This window comes from Pelophylax lessonae (assembly GCF_965119305.1).
Source record: "Pelophylax lessonae genome assembly, chromosome: 7".
NCBI lineage: Eukaryota > Metazoa > Chordata > Amphibia > Anura > Ranidae > Pelophylax > Pelophylax lessonae.
In genome coordinates, this window is record NC_138774.1 from 95,051,531 (window position 1) to 95,075,574 (window position 24,044).

The window sequence follows — 24,044 nt, forward strand, 5'->3', positions numbered from 1 at the left end:
CTGATACCATTCACTGAACTTTAGACACACGTCATATATGCATTCAGGGAAATTCCTTTTAACTAAACAGAACCCAATTTTTTTTTTTCCAATAAAGCCAACAGGTCTGTACAGGAAGAAGGCTTGAGGCATTGAATTAGAGAATACGAAAGAAAATACTCTTTAACACTTGCATAAGTTCCTATAAAGGAAGACCTTTTACCAATCTATCATACATATGTAACGCACAGCCCAGTTGACACCAGAGATTGGATTTCTGTTCTGCTCCCCCAGACCACTTTAAGAGAACCTGTCACCAAGGAACAGTGTTCTAGTTTAAAGCACAGAATGATTCACAAACACATGAAGGGGTTTGCCAGGGATATTGATCACTTCAGGAAGGGTTCATTTCCTGGCTCACCAGTACCTCTACCTCCTTCCTGTCAGGTCCCAGCAGCCTCCAGCATGGCCTCCATGAGAGCCAGTGTGGGCGGGTGCATACAGAAAGAAAGCCACCAGCTACTTCACCATAAGCACTGCTTTGTTTACAACTGCTCAGAGCATCATTTACCATTTCCCCAGTCATATACCAATTGGCTAGAGCCAAAGTGTTGCAATGGAAGACTTGTTCCAGTAATCACTAAGACTGAAATGGATGGGAAGTCTCCCCAATAAGAGATAGGTGGGGGGGGGGTCAAAGATGGGGTTTTAACCCTTTGCTCATCCTTTTTTTTTTTTTTTTTCCCTTTGAAGGCTTTAGATACACACACACACAGACTCTCTTGGACATTTACCCACCTGTGAATAGGATGTCGCTGGCATCCAGTGTGGCTTTTTCGTCTGTAAGTTCACAGACTCTGAACTTCAGCTCCTCAAATAACTTCTGTAGGCCTTCTGTCTGAGAGGGAAATATGGGAAAAGCAAAGTGAGGAGGAGACAAAGATAGAACACATGGCAGATTAGGAAGCCACTAGCAGCTGAATACAAAATACAGAATCAGTCTTGGAAGGAGATAAAAAAAAAACAAAAAAAAAAACAAAAAACAAACAACAGCAGGAAGGAAGGAAGGAAGGAAGGTAAATCTAGGCCCCTTTCACACAGGCGGACCGTTCAGATCCGCCTGTACGTTTTTTTTTGGCGGATCTGAACGGTCCCCCCAAGCATCTCTATGGGGGATCGGATGTCAGCGGAGACATGTCCGCTGACATCCGATCCGTCAAATCTGGACAGATGGAAACCCTATTTTCCATCCGTCCAGAGGATCGGATCGGATGAGAACAGACCATCGGTCCATTCCCATCCAATTTCCCCCATAGAGATGCATGGGGAACTGACAGCTGTGTCTACGCACACAGCGCGGAGACAGCTGTCATTCTCCTGCTCAACGGGGGATCGGCGGCTCGATCCCCCGCTGAGAAAAACGGAATCCGTCCGACAGACAGATAGTGTGAAAGGGGCCTAAAAGAAAAACAAAACCAACACACACACCTCAAAACATGTGCAAGCAGCCTATGTCTGCCCATAGACAAGATTGTAAAGCCTGAAAGCAAAAAGTTAGAGCTGGGTGGAAAATTAAATCAACCAAACCATGAACTGTACCACTGTATTCAGGCAGCCATGGTTGCTGAATACAGTAACCAGCAGTGCATTTTTCTCCACCCATGTGGTGTAATGTGGATGAGGCTGAATGAGAGAAAATCTGTCATTGTAAGATTACCTTTAGTTGATAATCCTTTCTGTCCCTCAAACCCTCCCCAGCACATTCATAAAAGAATATACTCGTCTACAACCCTGCTCTGAGATTTGGTGCACACTGGACAGGCCATACAATAAACACTGGACAGGCCATACAATAAACTATGTCCCAAATTGTCCCGAATCCTGTAGAGAAGTACCCACACATGTACACTGTGGATGCAATAAACCACATTAGGTAAAGATCTACTGAACCAATGTTCTGCAGTATTTTGGGGACTTCAAGCACAGGTGGGTGGCGCAGTTCTGGATTTGCAGTGAAGGTCTTAAAAGTGTTACTAAACCCAGGACCTGCATTCACTATATCTGGTCTCGCACAGTACACAGAACATGGAAATGCAATTATTTTAGTAAATCTAAACTGCTCAATAACTTCTCATCAGCAGCATATAGCAGTCTTGTGACTTGCATTAGTGTGTAGGGAAAGCTTGTAGGAGTTTTCATTTCTCAAACAAACGATTGTCCTGTCAGGCTTCAGGACCCCTGACCTTCTGTCTGGACAGTGCCGATTGGCCCTGTGCTGATCACCTGCACCCTCCCATGGAAAAAAAAAAAAAAAAAAAAAACACACAACTCTCTTGCAAAACACACCAAGCTAAGCATGTGCAGCCTGACTCCATAGACTAACATATGAGGTTATTTTTTGGAGTCAGCGGAAGAAGGGGAGGATCAGAGAAGACAGGATCAAACAGCCTTTTAACACAATGCAGAGAATTAACCCCTTAGGTTCCACAGTGAGTATAACAAGCATTCTTTACTGCATATACAGATTGATTTTATGATTGTGGGCTTAGTAACATAATCACCTGGGGTGGCATCTTTATTGTGAACATAATGTTCCATATTTCAATATGCCCCCGTCCACAGACTACATTACCTGCCACTTTATCCCTTTAAACCCCAACACATTACACAGGTTCTGATGTGAATTGAATGCAGATAAAAGCACCTTAATCTGCAACAGAACCTGTGTAATATGTTCAGTTTTAAGGGGGTGAGGTGGCAACCCTAGCTATGACACATTTGTGGAGAAGAGAACCTTACATAGTTACATAGTAGGTGAGGTTGAATAAAGGCAATAGTCTATCCAGTTCAACCTGTGTAGGTGTGTGTGGCTGTAATCATCTCACATACCCCTGAATGTTCTGATCCTTGAGATGTAAGTCTAAGAGTCTTTTGAAAGCCACCATACTACCCGCAGAAACCACCTCTTGTGGTAGAGAATTCCACAATCTTGTAGCCCTAACAGTAAAGAACCCCCCACGTTGCCTGAGGTTAAAACGCTTCTCCTCTAATCGCATTGTATGCCCTCGAGTCCTCATGCAATCCCTTCGAATGAACAGCTTTTTTTCTAAGCTGGGATCCCCATTAAGATATTTATAAATTGCTATCATGTCCCCCCTCCGACGTCTCTTCTCCAGGGAGAATAAATCGAGCGATTGTAGACGCTCTTCATAGTCAAGGTCCTCCAATCCCCTAATTAGTTTAGTTGCCCTTCTCTGGACTCTCTCCAGCTCCAACACATCCCTCCTGAGGACTGGCGACCAGAACTGGACAGAATACTCCAGATGCGGTCGGACCAGAGTTTTATAAAGTGGAAGGATTATAGTCTTATCTCTGGAATACATCCCTTTCTTTATGCATGCCAATATTCTGCTGGCTTTGGCAGCTGCCGCTTGACATTGCATGCTGTTGCCTAATCTATCATCAACCAAGACTCCCAGATCCTTCTCCATTTTTGATTCCCCCAAGGGTTCCCCTCCTAACGTGTATTGTGCTTTTATGTTTTTAGTCCCCAAGTGCAAAACCTTACACTTCTCCACGTTAAACCTCATTTGCCATGTCCGTGCCCACTCTGTAATTTTGTCCAGGTCATTCTGTAGGATATCTGCTTCATGCTGTGCAGTTATTGCTCTGGCCAATTTTGTGTCATCTGCAAAAACTGATATCGAACTACTGATCCCGACCTCAATGTTGTTTATGAATAAATTGAACAAGGTTGGTCCCAGGACTGAGCCCTGGGGCACCCCGCTTACTACCTCAGACCAGTCTGAGTATGCGCTGTTTATTACCACTCTTTGGACACGCCCTTTAAGCCAATTCCGTATCCAAGAGCAAACCCTGCTGTCGATACCTGCAGATCTTATTTTATAAATTAAGCGCTTGTGGGGAACTGTATCAAACGCCTTAGCGAAATCCAAGTACACCACATCCACTGGTCTCCCCCTATCTAGCTCACAGCTCACCTCCTCGTAAAATGTTAATAGATTGGTTTGACAAGAACGCCCATTTGTAAACCCGTGCTGGTTACTGCTGATGATGTTGTTGTCTTTAGCAAACTCTACGATATAGTCCCTTATCATCCCCTCCAGAAGTTTACATACTATTGATGTCAAACTGACAGGCCTATAATTTCCCGGGATATGCCTCTGGCCCTTTTTGAATATCGGAATCACGTTAGCTTTCTTCCAATCCCCTGGTACATCTCCTGTCCTAATACTGTCAGCAAAGATCAGGAACAGTGGTCTGGATATAACCTTACTGAGTTCCTTGAGTACTCTCGGATGTACGCCATCCGGGCCTGGTGATTTGTTTGTGTTGAGTTTATCCAGCCTTTCCCTGATTTCACCCTCTGTTAGCCATAGTGGCAAGTCCTGTGCATTACTACTAACCAAACAGTCATGGTCAGTGTACCCCTCCGTTTCCTGTGTAAAGACTGACGAGAAAAAAGCATTCAGCACGGTTGCTTTTTCAGTGTCCTCTGTAACCATCCTCCCATCATTGTTAATTATGTGTGCAATATGCTCTGCCCTAGTTTTTTTGCTGTTGATATATTTAAAGAATTTCTTTGGGTTTTTTTTACTATCCTCCGCTATTTGTCTCTCAAAGTTGATTTTAGCCATCTTGATTTCTTGTTTACTTTTCTTATTTGCCTCCTTGTATTGCTCGAAAGCCGATACTGTGCCCTCTGATTTATACTTCTTGAAGGCCAATTTTTTTCCCCTAATAAGTTTTTTGACGCTACGGTTTAGCCAGCCAGGTTTGGCTTTGTCTCTTCTAAATTTATTTCCCATAGGAATGCACTGCAAGATGCCTTTGCCTAATATGTTCCTAAAGCATTCCCATTTTTCCTCTGTGGTCAGGGATCCCAGGGTTTGGTCCCAGTTTACCCTTTCCATCAATGAGTACAATTTTGGAAAGTTTGCCCTTCTGAAGTTTAGGGTTCTTATGTTCCCCACTTGCCTTGTTATATTGTTATTTATACTAAATGTGATCATCCTGTGATCGCTAGAGCCCAGATTGTCCTGGACTCCTACCTGCGAGATTAGGTCTGGGTCATTAGTGATCAATAGATCCAGGACTGCATTTTCTCTAGTCGGAGAATCCACCAACTGTGACATGTAATTATCCTGTAAGGTTTCCGTGAATAGGCGGGCCTTCTGTGAGTGTGCAGTCCCCTCGTCCCAGTCAATGTCGGGATAATTGAAGTCCCCCAATATGACGACTGATCCCAATTTTGCCACTTTACTCATTAGTGCTAAGAATTCCAGCTCTACCTCCTCCCCTTGGTTAGGTGGCCTATAGCAAACCCCCACAATTACTTTCCCCTTTTCTCCTTCCCTATGGAGTTCAACCCACACAGATTCTAAATCTATGCTCATCCCATCCGTAATGTCACTCCTTTCTATCACCTTTATATTGTTCTTGACATAGAGACATACCCCTCCCCCTCTTTTTCCTACCCTGTCCTTCCGGTACACCGAATACCCTTGGATATTGGCCAGCCAGTCATGTGAGGGGTCGAACCAAGTCTCTGTTATTCCCACAAGGTCTATGTCCTCCTCATGTACCAATATTTCCTACTCATCCATTTTATTAGCTAGGCTCCTGGCATTAGCATATACCCCTCTTAGTTTTACGGAAGTTAAGCGCAATTGGCGGTTATGTTTATTCCTGTTTGGTCTGAGATTTTCCCGCACAGACCTGTCAATTGACATTGTGGACCTACTGTCGCTGCTGACCCTACAGCTGCCTTCAGTCCTCTGCTCCCTCCTGACTGACTCTACTTCTGAGCCCTCCCCCCCGTCTCCTAGTTTAAAAGCTCCTCCAACTTGGTGGCCATCTTTCTCCCCAAAAGAGCTGTACCGTCCCCATTAAGGTGCAGCCCATCCTTACTAAAGAGCCGGTAGCCGACTGAGAAGTCAGCCCAGTTCTCCAGGAACCCAAACCCCTCCTTCCTACACCAATTCCTTAGCCACTTGTTAAGTTCCCTAATCTCCTTCTGCCTCTCCTGTGTGGCTCGAGGTACAGGCAGTATTTCAGAGAAAACCACCTTGGAGGTCCTTTTCCTCAATCTATTACCTAAGTCCCTGAAATCGTTCTTAAGGATCCTCCACCTACCTTTAACTTTGTCATTAGTGCCCACATGCACCATGACCGCTGGGTCATCCCCAGCCCCCCCCATCAATCTGTCTGCCAGATCTGCGATGTGCCGAACTCGGGCGCCCGGTAAACAACAAACTGTTCGGTTCACGAGATCTTTTTTACAGATTGCCCTCTCTGTCCTCTTGATAATTGAGTCCCCAACTACCACAACCTTTCTAACCTTTCCTGAGTTACCGCCCCCCTTCTTCCTGGAGCCGACCCCCCCTTGTCCTCTCACTATTGGAATAAGCTGCTTTGTCAATGCAGGTGTTTAGGAGTTGGCAGTGGGTTATAGGGGGAGGATGAGGATGACAGGAAGCAGGGTGTTCACAAGGCAGCAGTGGGGTGCCAGGTGTGATTAGGAGGATGAGAGGAGGTAGGGTATTCGTAAGGTGGCAGTGGGGGGGGGGGGCTAGGTGGGATGGACTTCATAGCCGATTGCTGCATGTGTAATATTGAACAATTCATTTATGGGAATCCCTGCCTCTCGAAATCCACTACAAGCATGCATGGGTCCTGATGCTTTTATAGGAGGCGGATCATCCATCAATCAAAATGTGACTGTGATGACAGGCTTGCAGGTTCTTGGCTCTCCTTTTCCCACACAGACACAACACATGAGGAAAGGACTGCCAATTACAGGCAAGTCAGTTTATATGTGATCAGCTGTGATTGGACACAGCTGATCACATGGTAAAGGGCTACTGGGATTGTCCCTTTAGCCCAATCTGCAATCAGCTGTCAGAAAGCATGCCCGATGTGTGCCGCAGAGGGCGATCAGGGGGCGTGGTTCTCGGAGGACATCTATGGACGCCCTCCCAGAACTATCCTACTGTGCTTTAGCATGGTACTAAACTGGTTAAACAGACCTTTTTAGTGAATAAATATCTCAAAAGCTTTTTTTTTTTTTAGCAACGGTCAGGTTTTTATTGCCATCTATGCCTTCACTAGGGAAATTCATCCTCTAATCTGATTTCCCCTCATTTTTGAGATATTTCCTCTGATTTTCTGCAGTTTCCACACAGAGCAATATATGGAAGATCTCCCCAGTAAGATACAGAAGGCAAAAATAAGGAAAATTTTGGCTTAAAATGTAACTTTACCCATAACAACTTGCTTCTTGCTGGAGGCTACCATTTTGCTGAAACTCAGAGCCCCCAAACAGCAGTAAGTCATAAAGCAGAACTAAACCTATTCATTTAACGGTTTAAAAAAAAACGTTAAATTCCTGGAATGCCAGGATTGCTAACTGTCACATTTTCTTGTATCCTTAACCAAACTTTCAAACCATCAAATGGCTGGTGTCATAACTGATCACATGTGCAGCACCAATGCAGTTGCAGTTTAAGCCTTGGCTGTAAAGGATAGGAGGTCTTAATTCTGCTTTAAGGCCGACCGCAGATCGGCCTCTACAAACTCAACAGTGCCTAAAAAAATGGGAGAGCAACTGAGCATGTGCAGAGCAGGGTGAAACAGTGTATTGCTGGATTTTAAACAGTATAGACGCTTCTTTTTTTAAGTTTTTACATAGCTATATCTGCAAAAGGGGCCAGCCTGACGTGATCTAGCAGGACTTAATTTTCTGAATCAAGTTCCACTTTAGACATACTGTGTCTACAGGCTTTTGTTTGCATTTCCATAAAAGTCAAGTCAATGGAACTATAGAAATGCAAAGCCCACTTGAAATCGGTGGTATTCAGATCAGAAGAAAAAAAAAAAAAAAAAAAACACGCCTGCAGCTTAAAATGTTCCGGTCGATAGGTTCTAAATGATCTGTACAGAGACTTAACCGAAATTCATCTAGTGGCAAGGTGAATCTGCAGCCGGGCTGCATCTTCAGACAGGAGTCCTCATCCATTGTGAATCGTTTAATCTGGAGTATCCCACTCTTCCCTTCTCTCATCCTATTTAAAATAAACACCAAGAAAACAACTACATACCCTGGACTGATCATTGGCTGAGCCAAGAAGTAAAGTGTTAATCTGCCAGTGTTGCTAATGGTAACTCAGGGGACCTGAGAGTGTGTTATCCAGCAGCCCTCAAGGGGGCAGTGCTACATTTGGGGGCTCGTCTGGGATGCACTTCTGGGTTACCACAATGGTTGCTAGCTGCAACGGCCAAGAAATCCCGTCAAGTGATGCCATGCTTTCCCAAGTAATGTACTGAGGTGTCAGTGAAGAGGATAAGGTCTGCCTTACAGTGATCAGTGAAAGTGTGCTGACAAGTCAAGTTAGTAACGGTGGTTGCCATGGGCAATGGACAGACATTGACCCAAGAAACAGTATCTGTTCTCAAGTAAAATGCAGGAGAGTTGATGGGGGAAGAAATGCACTGTAATGTACAAAAGGACTGTCTGCTTTACAGTAATTGGTGCAAGTGTGGGTAAAGAGAGTAGTGACCCAGGACACGGGGAGCGGCGTGTTGGGGTCATGTCTGTGCATATGCTGTGAAAAGTGTTGACCGTGCAATTCATGACAGCGGGATAATTTTCCTAAGCAGTATGGGAAGTCATCCCATCCTCATTTAAAATAAACACCAAAAAACAACTACATATCCCTGTACTGATCTTTGACTGAGCCAAGAAGAAAAGTGTTAATTTGTGAATGCCAGTGTTGCCAATGGTAACCCAGGGGGACCCGAGAGTGTGTTAGCCAGCAGCCCTCGAGGGGGCAGTGCTACATATGTATAACAGACTGCTTTAGGTTTAGGGGCTCTGAAAATAAAAAAAAATAAAATAAAAAAAGGGTAGGACCCTTGAGATAGGAATACAAAGATACTCCTGTGCTATCGATATAGAAGTGGGTATGTATAACCAATTGCTGCAGGCACCGATTAGCCAATCCTAAGCTCTAAAAACAAATACAAAAAAAATTGGTGTTGCGTTGTCAGATACCAGCTCATCAGCCTCAGATACACATGTGGGAGGTTAAAGGGTGCATATAATATAAAGAAAATGCGAACAGAAGATAGCCAGATTGCAATAAATGGAAGAAGACAACTATCTCATAAGTACTCAAAATAACAAATAGGTCTAAAAAGACAGTGAAATTGAGAATATAGGATCAAAAAATCATTAAAAAGGGAAAAAAGGCGATTAATAGTCCTCAAAAATAATCAGAATAAGTTCCCTGATGAAGTCATGTGGGCATGACGCTATGTGTCGGGACTGAGCGATAGGCAAACTGGAAGGGCCGGTGGATGACAAGCTTGCTGCTCATGGATGTAAGGTTTGTACCGCCACGGAATAAGGGATTGTTTCAAAGCTATCTATACTTTAATGAATTTGGGAAATCGGAGCTTTTTCTTTCCTACACATATTATTAACATTGGACGATACATCTGAAGAGCCCGCTATACCACCATAGATGGGATATCTGTCCTTCTACCATCTTAAATCGGAGTTCCTGGCACAAAATCGACCTAATCGATTTTGTGACCATTCGCTTGCTTTGCTTCCCCTGAAAAGGAATTGGATAGTTAGGGTTTTTTTTTTTTTTTTTTTTTTTTTTTTTTTACTTACCTTGTAATTGTAGATAGAAATACTCACCCATTTTCCACTTCCTCCCTCTGTGGCCGCGGGCCCGCGCCGTCACTTCCGGTTTGCAATGATTCCTGGGAGCTGAACGTCATCGCTCCCAGGAATCAATGCGACGGCACCGGCCCCGCTCGTCACTTCCGGTGCGACGCTGCATTCCCTGCTAAACAGCTTCTGGGCATGCCCAGAAGCTGTGTAGGAATGCGGCGCCGCACCGGAAGTGACGAGAGGGGCCGGTGAAGGCGCATTCTGGGAGAAGAAGACGCGGAAGAGGATCGCGCTGGCTTCAGCTGCCCACAACAGAGATGGCAACGCTGTGGAAGAAATTTTATAAGTGAGTATTTCTTCTTGCAGGTAAGTGCGAACCGTGACAGATCAGAGGCTAGCCATTGTGGAATGTACTAGCCCTGACTGTCCCGGGGGTATGTTCATTGAAAAAATGTTTCTGTGCCCAGAACTCCGCTTTAAGCCACCAGCTGAGTCCACAACAGGATGATCCCTGGAAGCATAGGATTTCACAGTGCAAGATATCCATTTATGCTGTAACCTTACAGCTGTGAGGTGAGAGGCCATCACACAGAGGTGTCACTTCATTGATAGTTTAGAAACCAGTCACTTTTCTCCCTGGGCAAAGAGACTTCATAGGCACCTGGAGATGGCTGCTGTACAATCAGAGCAGTGTCACGAGATTCCCCCACTCTTGAAAGTAGGTGTGTGCGTGTGTTCCTTTTGGAGGCCATCCTCCTAAATGATCTTTCAAAATGTACAAAGGCCACCAAATCTTTTTAGTGTCCTGTAGCTTTAACAGCCCCACATCTCTCCAAAGTGCAGTCATGTGACCACTGGCATTCCATTTGTCTACAAAGTCTTTTCTATTTGACCACCCTTCAGGTAACAGTGGTCAGTTATTGGCTCTAATTGAGCATAGAGCCTATATCTGTAGAATTGTCGTGACCAATGGCTTGGGATACAGCCTTACCATTATTACAGCACACCCATCAAGAGAAAAAAAAGTTGTATGCTTTCATTGGTGGATGCAATCTGAAATTCTAGCTACCTGGCAGGGTCTGGGTCAGTGACTTAGCAAATATTGAAGTGAAAGCATCAGCGACCGAGATCTTGGAAGGAGAGGTCAGCAATGACAGCCTTCCTGTTTTGCAGACAAGTTTGCTTTAAAAAGTGGAAGTTTATGCAAAAATTAACAAAGGTTAATTCTACTCTACACCACAGTCTAAGACTAATCTATCTAGCCATGTAAAGTAAAAGTTGCTGTACTTAGCTGTTCTGCATTTGCTCCAGTCTGATCTGAGCGGTGGATGCTATAGGCAGGAGAGAACCGATAACGTCTGGGAAATGCCTGGGAAGCAATGTCACCCATAGAGTTACTATGGGGCTCACGTTGTCGGCTGCCTCTCCTGCACACTTCACAGTGAAGCCGTCACTGACAGCTCAGCATGAGACCACACTGGATCGGCTGCAGAACAGGTAAGTACAGTGATACAGTAAGCATAATACCTCTTCTTACAGGGAACTGCCATTTAGATTTAGGTGGCTCATGGGGTCCACTCAGTGAATTGGCACATCAGCACAGGGTCCCTTGAACCTGTTGGCAACCATGCAGAGAATCCCTTGAACCTGTGGCATGCATGTTTAGAAGCAGATCTCTGCACTCACCTCTTTCCTCCTGGCAGGAATGGCTGGACGGGTGATCAAAGCCGTATCCGCTATCACTACTGCTGTGTCCCCAATCAGCTGCCCTCGTGGAAGGTCTTCACTAGCAGGCAACTCCATCACTTGGAGGCCAAGTTTCTGCCTTAGGATGCCAGAGTACACACCACTCTCACGTTGAGCCCTTGCAAAGTCCACTTGCCCATCAGCTTCTTGCGCTAGGGAGGCAGGGACCCCTCTTACCACTGCGTGGGTGTATCTACCAATCATGTTTAAAGCAGAAGAAGGGTAGAAAGTACAAGGCAACTTATTGGGAGAACTGTCACTTGTGGCCAGCAGATGGTGTCCTGGAGGGTCCTCCTGCCTCTGTTACGGTCCTTCTGTCCTGCCCTCTCAGCCGGTCCGATTTTGTCTTCTCCTCCAGTCTCCCGTCTGGATGGATTCCTCTTTCTCTCTCACCGTCTCCCGCTTCCTTCCTGGCTTCACATCCTGCAACAGAAGGAATGACAAGTATCCTCACAACATACATATTTAATGTAAACACTCAGCAATGACAAATTAACAGTTTCATGGGAAAAAAAAGTAGATTTCACAAGTGGCTTTACATTTCTTGCTGTCGCTTTGACCCTTCAGTGAAAGAATAATTTGTGTGCAGCGGTGAGATTTAAAGTGGACTTGTCACCACAGGGTCACTTGTATAAAGGAAAAATATCACTACTACTATTTTGTTGAATGTCTGTGGAAATTACATTTTTAATTATTGTAATATATAATAAAACATTTATTTTATATAATTCATGTGTTCTACATCATGAGTACGATACCAAAAAAGTCCCCACGCAGCCCACAACTACCAATCCCCTATATGGGTGTTTGGTAATACAAATACTACTATTTTACAGTTTTATCAAATAAACCCCATACAGCAGACATACATTTCTAAGAGAAGAGTGAATAGACTTTCTTTTCTAGCAGGCTGTGCCTTCGAACTAGGGATCGACTGATTATCGGAAAGGCCGATGTACCGAGGGCCAATATTGACTTTTGCCGATATATCTGTATCGGCCTGGGAACTGGATGATATTGCCGATATTCCAAATATTGGGTAAAATGTCACATAGCATAATTCCATTTACAAATGTAATTGAATAGGACACTCAAATATGTACAAATTAAAGATATAAGCAATAAAGTGAAGTCATGACATCACTTCCGGGTACTGGCACCAGATTAAGAAAAAATTACAGCATTCAAAACAGCCAAACTTGGCGTTTTGAATGCTTTAAGTGCAGAGGAGGGATTTGGGGTCTTTTAGACCCCAGATCCCTCACAAGAGTACCTGTCAAGTTAAAAAAAAAAAAAAAAAAAAACATTTTTTTAAACGTATGAAAATAGTGGCCAAAATGTCCGTATCGGCAATGAAAAACCGTTATCGGTCGATCACTTCTTCTAACGCCACCTCTTCACTGCTCCCCGACTGCTTTTTCTAGAGAGGGTTGAATACCCGCTTCCTTCTGTGGTTCCTTCCTCTGGCTCGTAGTCCTGTAGCAAATGTGCAACCCAACAGGAGACACCACGGTGTGCAGCAGGGAACAGATATACCACACACCCGAAGTATTGAATATTTGCAGCAGAAGGGGAGCGGCAAAAGCAGCAGCATTTCAAGACATGGGCTGAGGGAATGGTAAGCATATTCAGGGCCCATTTACACCTCCCCAGGAAGGGGCAGGAGGGTATGCATTAGTGCATTGCGATGCCAGTCATTTTTTCAATCGCACGCCTGTCAACATAGCATAATGCATGTTAGGAAACCATCATGCGTTTTTTTAACGCCCCCCCCCAAAACAAAAATTCTGAATTTCTGATTCTTGGTCCATTTTGTTGCATTGCCATCCATTCTAATGAATGGGCTACCTTAATACGTCAAGTGTTATCGCAATGCAGCGAAATGGGCTCCTGACTCTTCACAGGTATGCTATTGTATATTTAATATATATATATATATATATATATATATATATATATATACACATACATACATACATACATACACACGTGATCCTGTGCTGATCAAATCACTTTAACCACCTCCTGCCTATTCTGACACTTCGCTCCTACATGTAAAATACTTTTTTTTGCTAGAAAAGGACTTTGAACCCCCAAACATTATATCTTTTTTTTTTTTTAGCAGAGACCCTAGAGAACAAAATGGTGTGCGTTGCAAACTTTTATGTCACATGGTATTTGCACAGCGTTTTTTTCAAACGCAATTTTTTGGGGGAAAAAAAAAACACTCACGAAAAAATGGTAATGCCTCTTTTTCTGTCGTCCTTGTTTCACTGCCTGAGTCAACAACAGTACCTAGAATTCTCAACCTTAACTTCAGGGTCTCCTGGATAGCATTAGAACAGGGGAGCCAAACTCACTCAGTTTTATCGTGTAAGACTAGATATCCCTCCCTTACATCACAGTGCACCCTCTTACCTTGTTCTGCTACCAGAAAGAAGCTGGGGGCAGAGCTGAGAAGCAGGAAGTGCAGGCTCTGGAGAAGGACCAGAGGAGGGCTGGAGTCAGATATTCTGAGACCAGGGAAGGCAGAGACAATGGGATGCAGGATCTGTAGGAGGAGTTCTGTCCTCCTCTCTGCTTCCGACTGCAGAGGCGGGGAGAGAAAAGCATTTCCATTGCTGCATGAAGATGAACAGGTTCTGGCAGAGGAGTTCTGTCCTTCTCTCTGTCGATTGCTGAGACAAGGTGGGGGCAGAGAGGAGGGGATGCTGCAGATATAGAAGAGGTGCAAGGGCCACATGAAATGGCCTGGCGGGCTGGATTCAGCCCGTAGGCGCTGTGTTTTGACACATGTGCATTCAAAGTTTTTTTTTTTATTATATCTTTATTAGGATATGAAAATTAAAGTAGAATCTGTTATTTGGACAACAATGCACTATTTTCAGCCAACTCCCAGCAGTCATTTTTCGAGGGGAAAAAAAAAAAAAAAAAAAAAGACTATTTTTTTCTCTATAACATTTAAATAGGAGGCCCCTTGTGTGGTCATACGGTAAGTGTTGGCAATTGTCAGGACATTATTCCTGCACATCTGGTCACCCCATACGATGCAGCAGATGAATGTTTGGTCCTAAAAGCAAGTCCAGTCCCATAGGGGGTAACCAAAGTAAACAGCCTTAGATGAACGTAATGGAGTGAGTCTGGATTAGTCAGTTAATGCATCATTTAAGGAGTGGGGGGGGGGGGGGGGGTGTGAAGGTTTGACAGTAGAAAACATAATGAAGGACACGGATTTCCTGCCTGACAACCATAAATACATAATAGTGGTTTAAAAAATATGTTTTTGTACTTTAATCCCCTTTGTTGACTTTGAGGGCCTAATAGCTGAAAAAGTAAAAGCTGCATGACCAACAGCACACAGCTCTCCATGTCATCACTCGCTGTACCTGAGATTCTAGCACTGTTTACAGTTTTCCTGCATATGGGTGGGCAGGCAGCTCAACCAGAACACCTGCAGGGATGGGTTTAAGCCTCTGTCAGGACCAAATTACTGTCCCTATTAGGGAGAATCACCCTTTGTTAGGGTCAGGAAAAGAAATGGAGGATAAAATTCTGCAATGTGGACAATGACCAAAACGTTTTACTATGGAGGGTGTCCCAAAATTATTTGGGTCTGGGCCTTCACACCCACCAGATTTTTACTTTTAATGATAAACAGAACAAAATAGAGAGGAACAAATAGAGAGGGTGAATCTCCTTAAAGGGGGCACAGACAGCACTAAAAACTGACAGGGGGTTCTAATCCCTCTCCACCATCTAAGGGCCCTTTCACACGGGCGCTCCGTTTGTCAGCAAATCATCCTATATTTTTGCGGATGATTGGCGGACATAATGTAAGTCAATGGCATTGCGGATGTCAGCGGAATACCATCCGCTGACATCCAATTTTCTTCCTTTCAGTTCTGTTCCGTTTTTTGGAACGGAACAGAACCCTATTTTTCCTCCGTTCAAAAAACGGAAAGGAAGGAAAATCGGATGTCAGTGGTGTCATCCGCTGACATCAGCAATGCCCATAGACATAAATTATGTCCGTATATCATCCGCAAACGGATGGGATGATATGCGGACATACGGAGCGGATGACACAAGGGTCATCCGCTCCGTGAAAAAAAAAAGACCGGAGCGGAGCCAAAAAACTGATCGCCCGTGTGAAAGAGCCCTAAAACTGAAAAAAAGTTTTGCCTTTAGTTACACTTTAAAGCGATATTACACCCAAAACCAAAAGTATTTTGCAGCCTACCGATCATTCCATGTGGTGGCTGCATTCGTTTTCTTTAGGCTTTTCCCAGTTTCCACCTGGTGATCTGACCAGTAAATTTACCCCATGTATTAGCATGCCCCCACTCTGGATGAAGGAGCACAGGGGCACCTTTGGACAGCAGCATTGTTTATCTGAATGGGAAGGGAATGTTAAGAGGATTATTGTAAGCACCCAGAAGTAAATGGTGTGTCCCATCCCTGTAAATGGTATATCTGAACGAAAGAGCTTGGTATAGGAGGGGTTTCTTCTCCCCCCTGCGATCTGTGTCACACTCTGCAACAAACGCGGCCGTGCAGGGTTCAAATGGAAAAACTACAAGGTCCAACAGCCTTTGCAGCTGTCAGCTCATAGTTTTCAATGAACTAGCACGGTGCTGTGGAGCGCCATGGTAGTTCATGCTCTGTTCATGTCAAATTGTATCTGCTTGCCAGAAGGGATGCACAGGGAATCCAATCCACTGGCAGATCTGCTGGAGACCTGCATGGCACCAGCAATCTGCTGAGTGCTGGTGCATTGCAAAAAAAAAAAAACTGGGGTTTCACCCCTTAGCCTTGGGCACACTGGGGTTTCACCCCTTAGCCATGGGCACAGGACACACTGTCCAACTCAATGAGAGTCTGGCAGCTGATGCGGCTGCATAGGGCTGGGTGGTGGACTCATGGCTCTTCCATTTCTGTCGGTATGCACCTAGGAACAAACGCCCAGAACACAGACTTCTTGCATTTTGGGAATCCATCCATGGCTGCATACTTGTAGGCAGGTTGAAATGCATGTGTCGTGTAGTTAGCATCCGGCCCAGGCTGGGGAAAGGGTTTACATTTTTGGCTCAGTTTCCGGACTTTCGGCTTTGGTAGCTGGGCCCACCTTAAAAAAAAAAAAAAAAAGGGGGGGGGGTAGGGGTCAGCTAAGATCAGGGGGTGGTTGGTGGCTGGAGAACAGAACATGGGTATAGGGCAGTGATGGGGAACCTTGGCACCCCAGATGTTTTGGAACTACATTTCCCATGATGCTCCACTACACTGCAGAGTGCATGAGCATCATGGGAAATGTTGTCCCAAACACATCTGGGGTGCCAAGGTTCACCATCACTGGTATAGGGGGTGCAGAAACCAACCTGTAACCGCAAGGATGGTGCTGAAGATTCCAGGAGTCATGGGCCCTGCCTATATGGACTCCCCTCATGGAGGTATGCTTGGGCCCATTTGTTTTGTTAATTAGGATGAAAGACTGAAGGTATTGAAGAGGTGCATGCTGGTTCTGGTCTATCCCAAAGAATCGGGGTCTGTAATGCAGTATGGGGTATGAAGTAACACTGCTACTAAAGGTTAATGCTGCAAGACAAGGAAGAAGAATGTTGTTATGGGTAACCCAGCGATGGAACAAGCTACAAGAAACCAGTCGGTAAGCATGGTGCCTGGTAGGGTGACCCAGTCCTCCGGTAGTGGGGAAGGGGTTGTTGTTCTGGCCCCCTCCCTAGCAGTCCAACTCCCATAGCAACCGGGAGCAGACCTAGTGTCACAGATCTATGGCCTGGTCATGTGACACAGGAAGGAAAAGGTTAAGCGAGAACACACATGAAGTCCATGCTAGGTGCTCGGCGGGACCCCATTCTGTTACTGGGAGTGAGGTTACAGAGGTACGCTGGACTGGTGAAGTGTGCACCGGCTGTGCACTTACCTCCTAATGCAACATACAAGCTATAGTGTGCAGCAGCAGTGACACTGGACAAGTTGCTTTTTAGAGGAACTCTGCACTTTATTACTGCACACAGAAGGCTCAGTTCTAAGACGGGGGAAGTGCCTTTATGTTGGATTCTTCACATGACCGCAGTCTCCACCTGATCCCAGGCATTGCGGGTTACCCCACGTGAGCGGGTGCAGCGGACCCACATACTCAGTGGTGTATTTAGGTTTTGTGCTGCCCTAGGCCTGACTAAACTTGGGCACCCCTAATTTAAATAAGACCCACCCCGTCCTGTAAAGGCCAGACCCTTTACAGTTTATGACCCGCCCTGTCATCTGTAAACCCCAGACCACAACCACAGTCTATCAGTGACCATCAGTGAAGCCTCATCAGTTCAGCTACATCAGTGCCCATCAGTGAAGCCTTATCAGTGCTCACAGTGCAGCCTCATTACTGCCCATCAGTGCAGCCTCATTAGTGGCCATCAGTACAGCCCCATCAGTGGCCACCAGTGCATCATATCAGTGCCCAACAGTGCTGCCTTATCAGTGCAGCCCTATCAATGCAGCTTATCAGTCCTGCCTCATCAGTGGCCATCAGTGCGGTCTATTAGTGCCCATCAGGGCAGCACATCAGTGCAGCCCCATCAGCTTTTTTGCTGCCCCCTAGCAAAGTGCTGCCCTAGGCCTGGGCCTTGTTGGCCTAGGCCAAGATACAGCACTGCGCATCTGCCCAAAACATACAGGGTCAGGTGCACAGTCCAGCCGCAGCAGATGCCAGACTCAGAGTTTGACAGGCTGCCAGCACATAGTGCCCTTCATCCACAGCAGAACTCCATGCCGGGGGCCAAACGCCAAGTGTCTATGGGCCTGAAGGCTTCCTTCACTCTGACACTTCTCCATTTCGCTCTTCTAAACGCAGGAGAAGTCATCTGGCCGGTACAAATAACTTTTCTGCCTCCCAGATCACTTTTCCTGCGTTCAGATTTTTCAGCTTTAGTGGCATTAAAAGAAAAAAAAAAAAAAAAAAAAGTAGTGTTTAGAGTAATCAGATCCTGGACACACAGAATTGGATTTGCTCTAGAGATCGCTAATCTGACTGCACCTAAACCGCACGGAAAGCACTGAAAAAAAATGTCCTCTAGGCACAGGTGTAACCGTACCAGCATGAATGAGGCCCAAGACAGGGAATGCAAGGACAACAGAGCCCCCTCCCTCCTTCCCCTTTTATCTAACAGTGGGGAGGTGTTCTGTAGTTCACAGTAAAACCTCAGGTAGGGGTAATAAAGAATTCAGAGCACAATTGTCAGCACACTCACTGAATTTCTGGCAGGATCTACTTTCTGTGCACTTATTGAACAGCTAGAACAAAACACTGGCAATGATAGATTTACCAAACAAAGGAAGTAAATACAGTGACAGAAGATTCAGTTTGGGGCTTATATACATTTTAATGCTTTTTGCGTACCATAGACTAGAATAAGACATTACAACTCTGCACATAGAACGTTTGCTCAACCCTTCTCATCACAATGTGAGCAAATTTCTGCATGCTATTGCCTAGACTTCTGCTACCTGAAGACCCAGCCACAGCATGCTGGGTCTTGTAGTTCCCTCCATTTGCACTGGCATTTGCAGCCAGAGCATGCTAGGTCTTGTTGCCACCCCCCCCCCCCCCATTTGCACTTGCAGTGCAGCCACAGCATGTTGGGTCCAGTAGTCCCACCCTCCCCCATTAGTACTGGTATTTGCAGCCACAGCATGCTGAGACTTGTAGTTCTCCCCCCATTTGCACTGGCATTTGAAGCCACAACATGCTAGGTCCTGTAGCCCCCCCCCCTCCCCATTTGCACTTGCAGTGCAGCCACAGCATGCTGGGTCCAGTAGCCCCCACCCTCCCCCATTAGTACTGGTATTTGGAGCCACAGCATGCTGAGACTTGTAGTTCTCCCCCCATTTGCACTGGCATTTGCAGCCACAGCATGCTAGGTCCTGTAGTCCCCCTCCCCATTTGCACTTGCAGTGCAGCCACAGCATGCTGGGCCCAGTAGCCCCCCCCCTCCCCCTCCCTTCTCCCCATTAGTACTGGCATTTGCAGCCACAGCATGCTGGGTCTAGTAGTTCCTCAAAGCTGAAGGACCAGGTTTGTAAGAATAGGATTTTGCTAGCACAGACAGGGTTAACCTATTATCCTAACCCCAGGCTTGCAGAGCTGCACTACATGATATGCTTTGTATATGACAGTCAGGCTATCAGGAGTCTGGGCAGAAAAGCTTGCAATCTGCAGGCAGGGCCCCATAGGTTCCCATGGTGATCAGGCCTGGTGTACAGGAGGGACAGACGGGGGAAGGGACATGGGGGGGACTGTGGGGTCCTGCAGAGACACAGGGCGGAGGGACAGACAGACAGGAGGGGACACAATGATAGCAGTGTGCAGGCAGTCTGGAGGAGCACACATACTGACAGGAGGAATGTGACAGACAGGGCGAGGCCCAGACCCAGGGAAACCCAATCCACTCACCACACAGGGAGGACAGGCTCCAGGCACGTGATGAGTCCTTGTCCCTTGTCCCCAAACCGCAGAACACTGGGGGTCATCCAGTCCAGACCGTCCCTGCTGCCTCCCCCCTATCCCTCCCCTCATCTCCCCCCCATTATCCCTCCCCATCCTTCCCTCCCTCCTTCCAGCAGCTCCATGCTCTCCTCCTACAGGATCTGCAAATCCACACAGCAGGCTCCTCAGCCAATCCTAGGACTTGGGATGCTCGCCTCCTTATACACAGGATGGAGGGTCCCCATACCTCCTTATACACAGGATAGAGGGTCCCCATACCTCCTTATACACAGGGTCCCCATACCTCCTTATACACAGGATAGAGGGTCCCCATACCTCCTTATACACAGCATGGAGGGTCACCATACCTCCTTATACACAGGATGGAGGGTCCCCATACCTCCTTATACACAGGATAGAGGGTCCCATACCTCCTTATACACAGGATAGAGGGTCCCATACCTCCTTATACACAGGGTCCCCATACCTCCTTATACATAGGATGGAGGGTCCCCATACCTCCTTATACACAGGGTCCCCATACCTCCTTATACACAGGATAGAGGGTCCCCATACCTCCTTATACACAGGATAGAGGGTCCCCATACCTCCTTATACACAGGGTCCCCATACCTCCTTATACACAGGATAGAGGGTCCCCATACCTCCTTATACACAGCATGGAGGGTCACCATACCTCCTTATACACAGGATGGAGGGTCCCCATACCTCCTTATACACAGGATAGAGGGTCCCATACCTCCTTATACACAGGATAGAGGGTCCCATACCTCCTTATACACAGGGTCCCCATACCTCCTTATACATAGGATGGAGGGTCCCCATACCTCCTTATACACAGGGTCCCCATACCTCCTTATACACAGGATAGAGGGTCCCCATACCTCCTTATACACAGGGTCCCCATACCTCCTTATACACAGGGTCCCCATACCTCCTTATACACAGGGTCCCCATACCTCCTTATACACAGGATAGAGGGTCCCCATACCTCCTTATACACAGGATGGAGGGTCCCATACCTCCTTATACACAGGGTCCCCATACCTCCTTATACACAGGGTCCCCATACCTCCTTATACACAGGATGGAGGGTCCCCATACCTCCTTATACATAGGATGGAGGGTCCCCATACCTCCTTATACACAGGATAGAGGGTCCCCATACCTCCTTATACACAGGATAGAGGGTCCCCATACCTCCTTATACACAGGGTCCCCATACCTCCTTATACACAGGGTCCCCATACCTCCTTATACACAGGGTCCCCATACCTCCTTATACACAGGGTCCCCATACCTCCTTATACACAGGGTCCCCATACCTCCTTATACACAGGATAGAGGGTCCCCTACCCCCTAATACACAGGGTCCCCATACCTCCTTATACATAGGATGGAGGGTCCCCATACCTCCTTATACACAGGGTCCCCATACCTCCTTATACACAGGATGGAGGGTCCCCATACCTCCTTATACACAGGATAGAGGGTCCCCATACCTCCTTATACACAGGATGGAGGGTCCCCATACCTCCTTATACACAGGATGGAGGGTCCCCATACCTCCTTATACACAGGATGGAGGGTCCCCATACCTCCTTATACACAGGGTCCCCATGCCACCTTATACATAGGATGGAGGGTCCCCATGCCACCTTATACACAGGGTCCCCATACCTCCTTATACATAGGATGGAGGGTCCCCTACCCCCTAATACACAGGGTCCCCATACCTCCTTATACATAGGATGGAGGGTCCCCTACCCCCCTAATACACAGGGTCTCCATACCTCCTTATACACAGGATGGAGGGTCCCCTACCCCCCTAATACACAGGGTCCCCATACCTCCTTATACATAGGATGGAGGGTCCCCCTACCTCCTAATACACAGGGTCTCCATACCTCCTTATACATAGGATGGAGGGTCCCCATACCTCCTTATACATAGGATGGAGGGTCCCCATACCTCCTTATACATAGGATGGAAGGTCCCCATACCTCCTAATACACAGGGTCCCCATACCTCCTTATACATAGGATGGAGGGTCCCCTACCCACTAATACACAGGGTCCCCATACCTCCTTATACACAGGATGGAGGGTCCCCATACCTCCTTATACATAGGATGGAGGGTCCCCTACCCACTAATACACAGGGTGGAGGGTCCCCATACCTCCTTATACACAGGATGGAGGGTCCCCATACCTCCTAATACACAGGGTCCCCATACCTCCTTATACATAGGATGGAGGGTCCCCATACCCCCTTATACATAGGATGGAGGGTCCCCATACATAGGATGGAGGGTCCCCATACCTCCTAATACACAGGGTCCCCATACCTCCTTATACATAGGATGGAGGGTCCCCTACCCACTAATACACAGGGTCCCCATACCTCCTTATACACAGGATGGAGGGTCCCCATACCTCCTAATGCACAGGGTCCCCATACCTCCTTATACACAGGATGGAGGGTCCACAGAATCCTACGTCTTGAGATGAAGGACTCGGGAAGCTTGCCTCCTAACAGGATGGAGGGTCTTCAGACAACCCTAGGAGATAAAAATGCACACCCCTTAATATACAGGGTCCCTATACCTCCTGATACACAGGATGGAGGGGACTTAGCCAATCCTAGAACATGGGATGTTTGCCTCCTCATACATAGAACAGAGGGTCCCCACACCTCATCCAAAGACCTGGGATACAGGACATGGGATGCTCCCCTAATACAGGATAGAGTGTCCCCACATTTTTATACACAGGACAGAAGGTCCACAGCCTAATCCTAAACACCTTCTCATACATAGGATGGAGGGCCCCCGCACCTCCAATACACAGGATAAGGATCCTCCGACAATCCAAGGACGTGGGATGCTTGCTTTCTAATACACAGGATGAGGGGTCTTCACACCTTCCAATTCACAGGACAGAGGGTCCTAAGCCAATCCAAGAAGCACACCCCTTAATACACAGGACAGAGATTCCCTATACCTCCTAATACACAGGATGGAGGTATCCATCCAATCCTGAAACTTGGGATGATGTCCCCTCTTACACAGGACAGAGGGTCCTCATATCTTCTAATACACAGGATAAAGAGTCTACAGACAATCCTAAAATGTGGAATGCTCACCTCCTAGTACAAAGGACAGAGGGCCCCATGCGTGCCTCTTAATACACAGGACCGGAAATGAGGTCCCCCTCAAAAGTAGACCGGGTCTCCTCCCAATATAAAAGGACAAGGGGGACCAGGTCTCCTAATACAAAGGAAAGGGAAATTATGTCCTTTTCTAATACACAGACAGGGCCCTGATCACCTCCTAAATACACAGAACAGGGACACCACTCACCTTATTCACATTACAGTGCTGTCACCAACCTCCTAATACGCAGATCGGAGGGACGGGGTTTCAGCTCCAAGCCCTCCAAGATTCCATTCCACCCTTTCCTTCCACAGAAGTACAAATCACACCTATTTTTCCCTAAGCCGTGGCTCTCTCCTGCCAAAAAGGGAGCAGTAGTAGCAGGCAATCGCCCTGTTTATACATGATCTGATCTGTTTTTATACATGATCCCATTGTACGAAGAACCTTCAGAACAAGCCCGAAAATTCCTGGCACTGTATCCCTATTTAATCATAGGGGAACCTCTGCCAACCCAGTCAGGTGCTGCACTCATCTACATCCCCATATCCAGCAGGATTTGTACCATTATGACCTTTGTGCCATAGGGGAGCAGAAGATAGAAATTAATGCAACTTTGTAATTAATACATCATTAAATGCAATTTTTTTAATTCAAGAAGTGAAAGGATCTAAATCTGACTTGGCATCGGCCCTTTGCAGTTCTTGTACGACAGAGCGAAGACTAAAAGAGTTAGGGAGTAGCACAAGCAGCATTACTGCAGTGCTCATGCCTAGAGAAGGAGAAAGCAGAGCGAGGGAGATGAACTCATCAGTCTGCGGCTTCTCCTTTCACTGTCCAGTCACAGGATTGGGGGGGGGGGGGGGGGTGGATAAGACCTGCCTGTGTTACTGAACTTTAGCATGGAAAAAATCAGATCATGCCTTGTCAGACAGAGCTGTGCT

General features: G+C 46.5%; 1 protein-coding gene across 2 annotated transcripts in view; it reads right to left on the reverse strand.

The window, feature by feature from the left end:
• Positions 1 to 23,396, reverse strand: part of DDAH2 (DDAH family member 2, ADMA-independent) — a 40,073-nt gene extending 16,677 nt beyond the window's left edge. Inside the window, exons 1-3 of one of the 2 annotated variants that reach the window (XM_082263434.1) lie at positions 23,308 to 23,396; positions 11,369 to 11,851; positions 778 to 877 (exon numbers count right to left, since the gene is read on the reverse strand). In XM_082263434.1, coding sequence (XP_082119560.1) covers positions 778 to 877; positions 11,369 to 11,632 — 364 coding nt within the window. In that variant the 5' untranslated portion in view covers positions 11,633 to 11,851; positions 23,308 to 23,396. Of the gene's footprint in view, positions 1 to 777; positions 878 to 11,368; positions 11,852 to 19,892; positions 20,000 to 23,307 lie in introns of those variants that run through there. The other variant, XM_082263433.1, reaches the window with a different exon arrangement.
• Between the last annotated feature and the right edge of the window lie 648 nt (positions 23,397 to 24,044).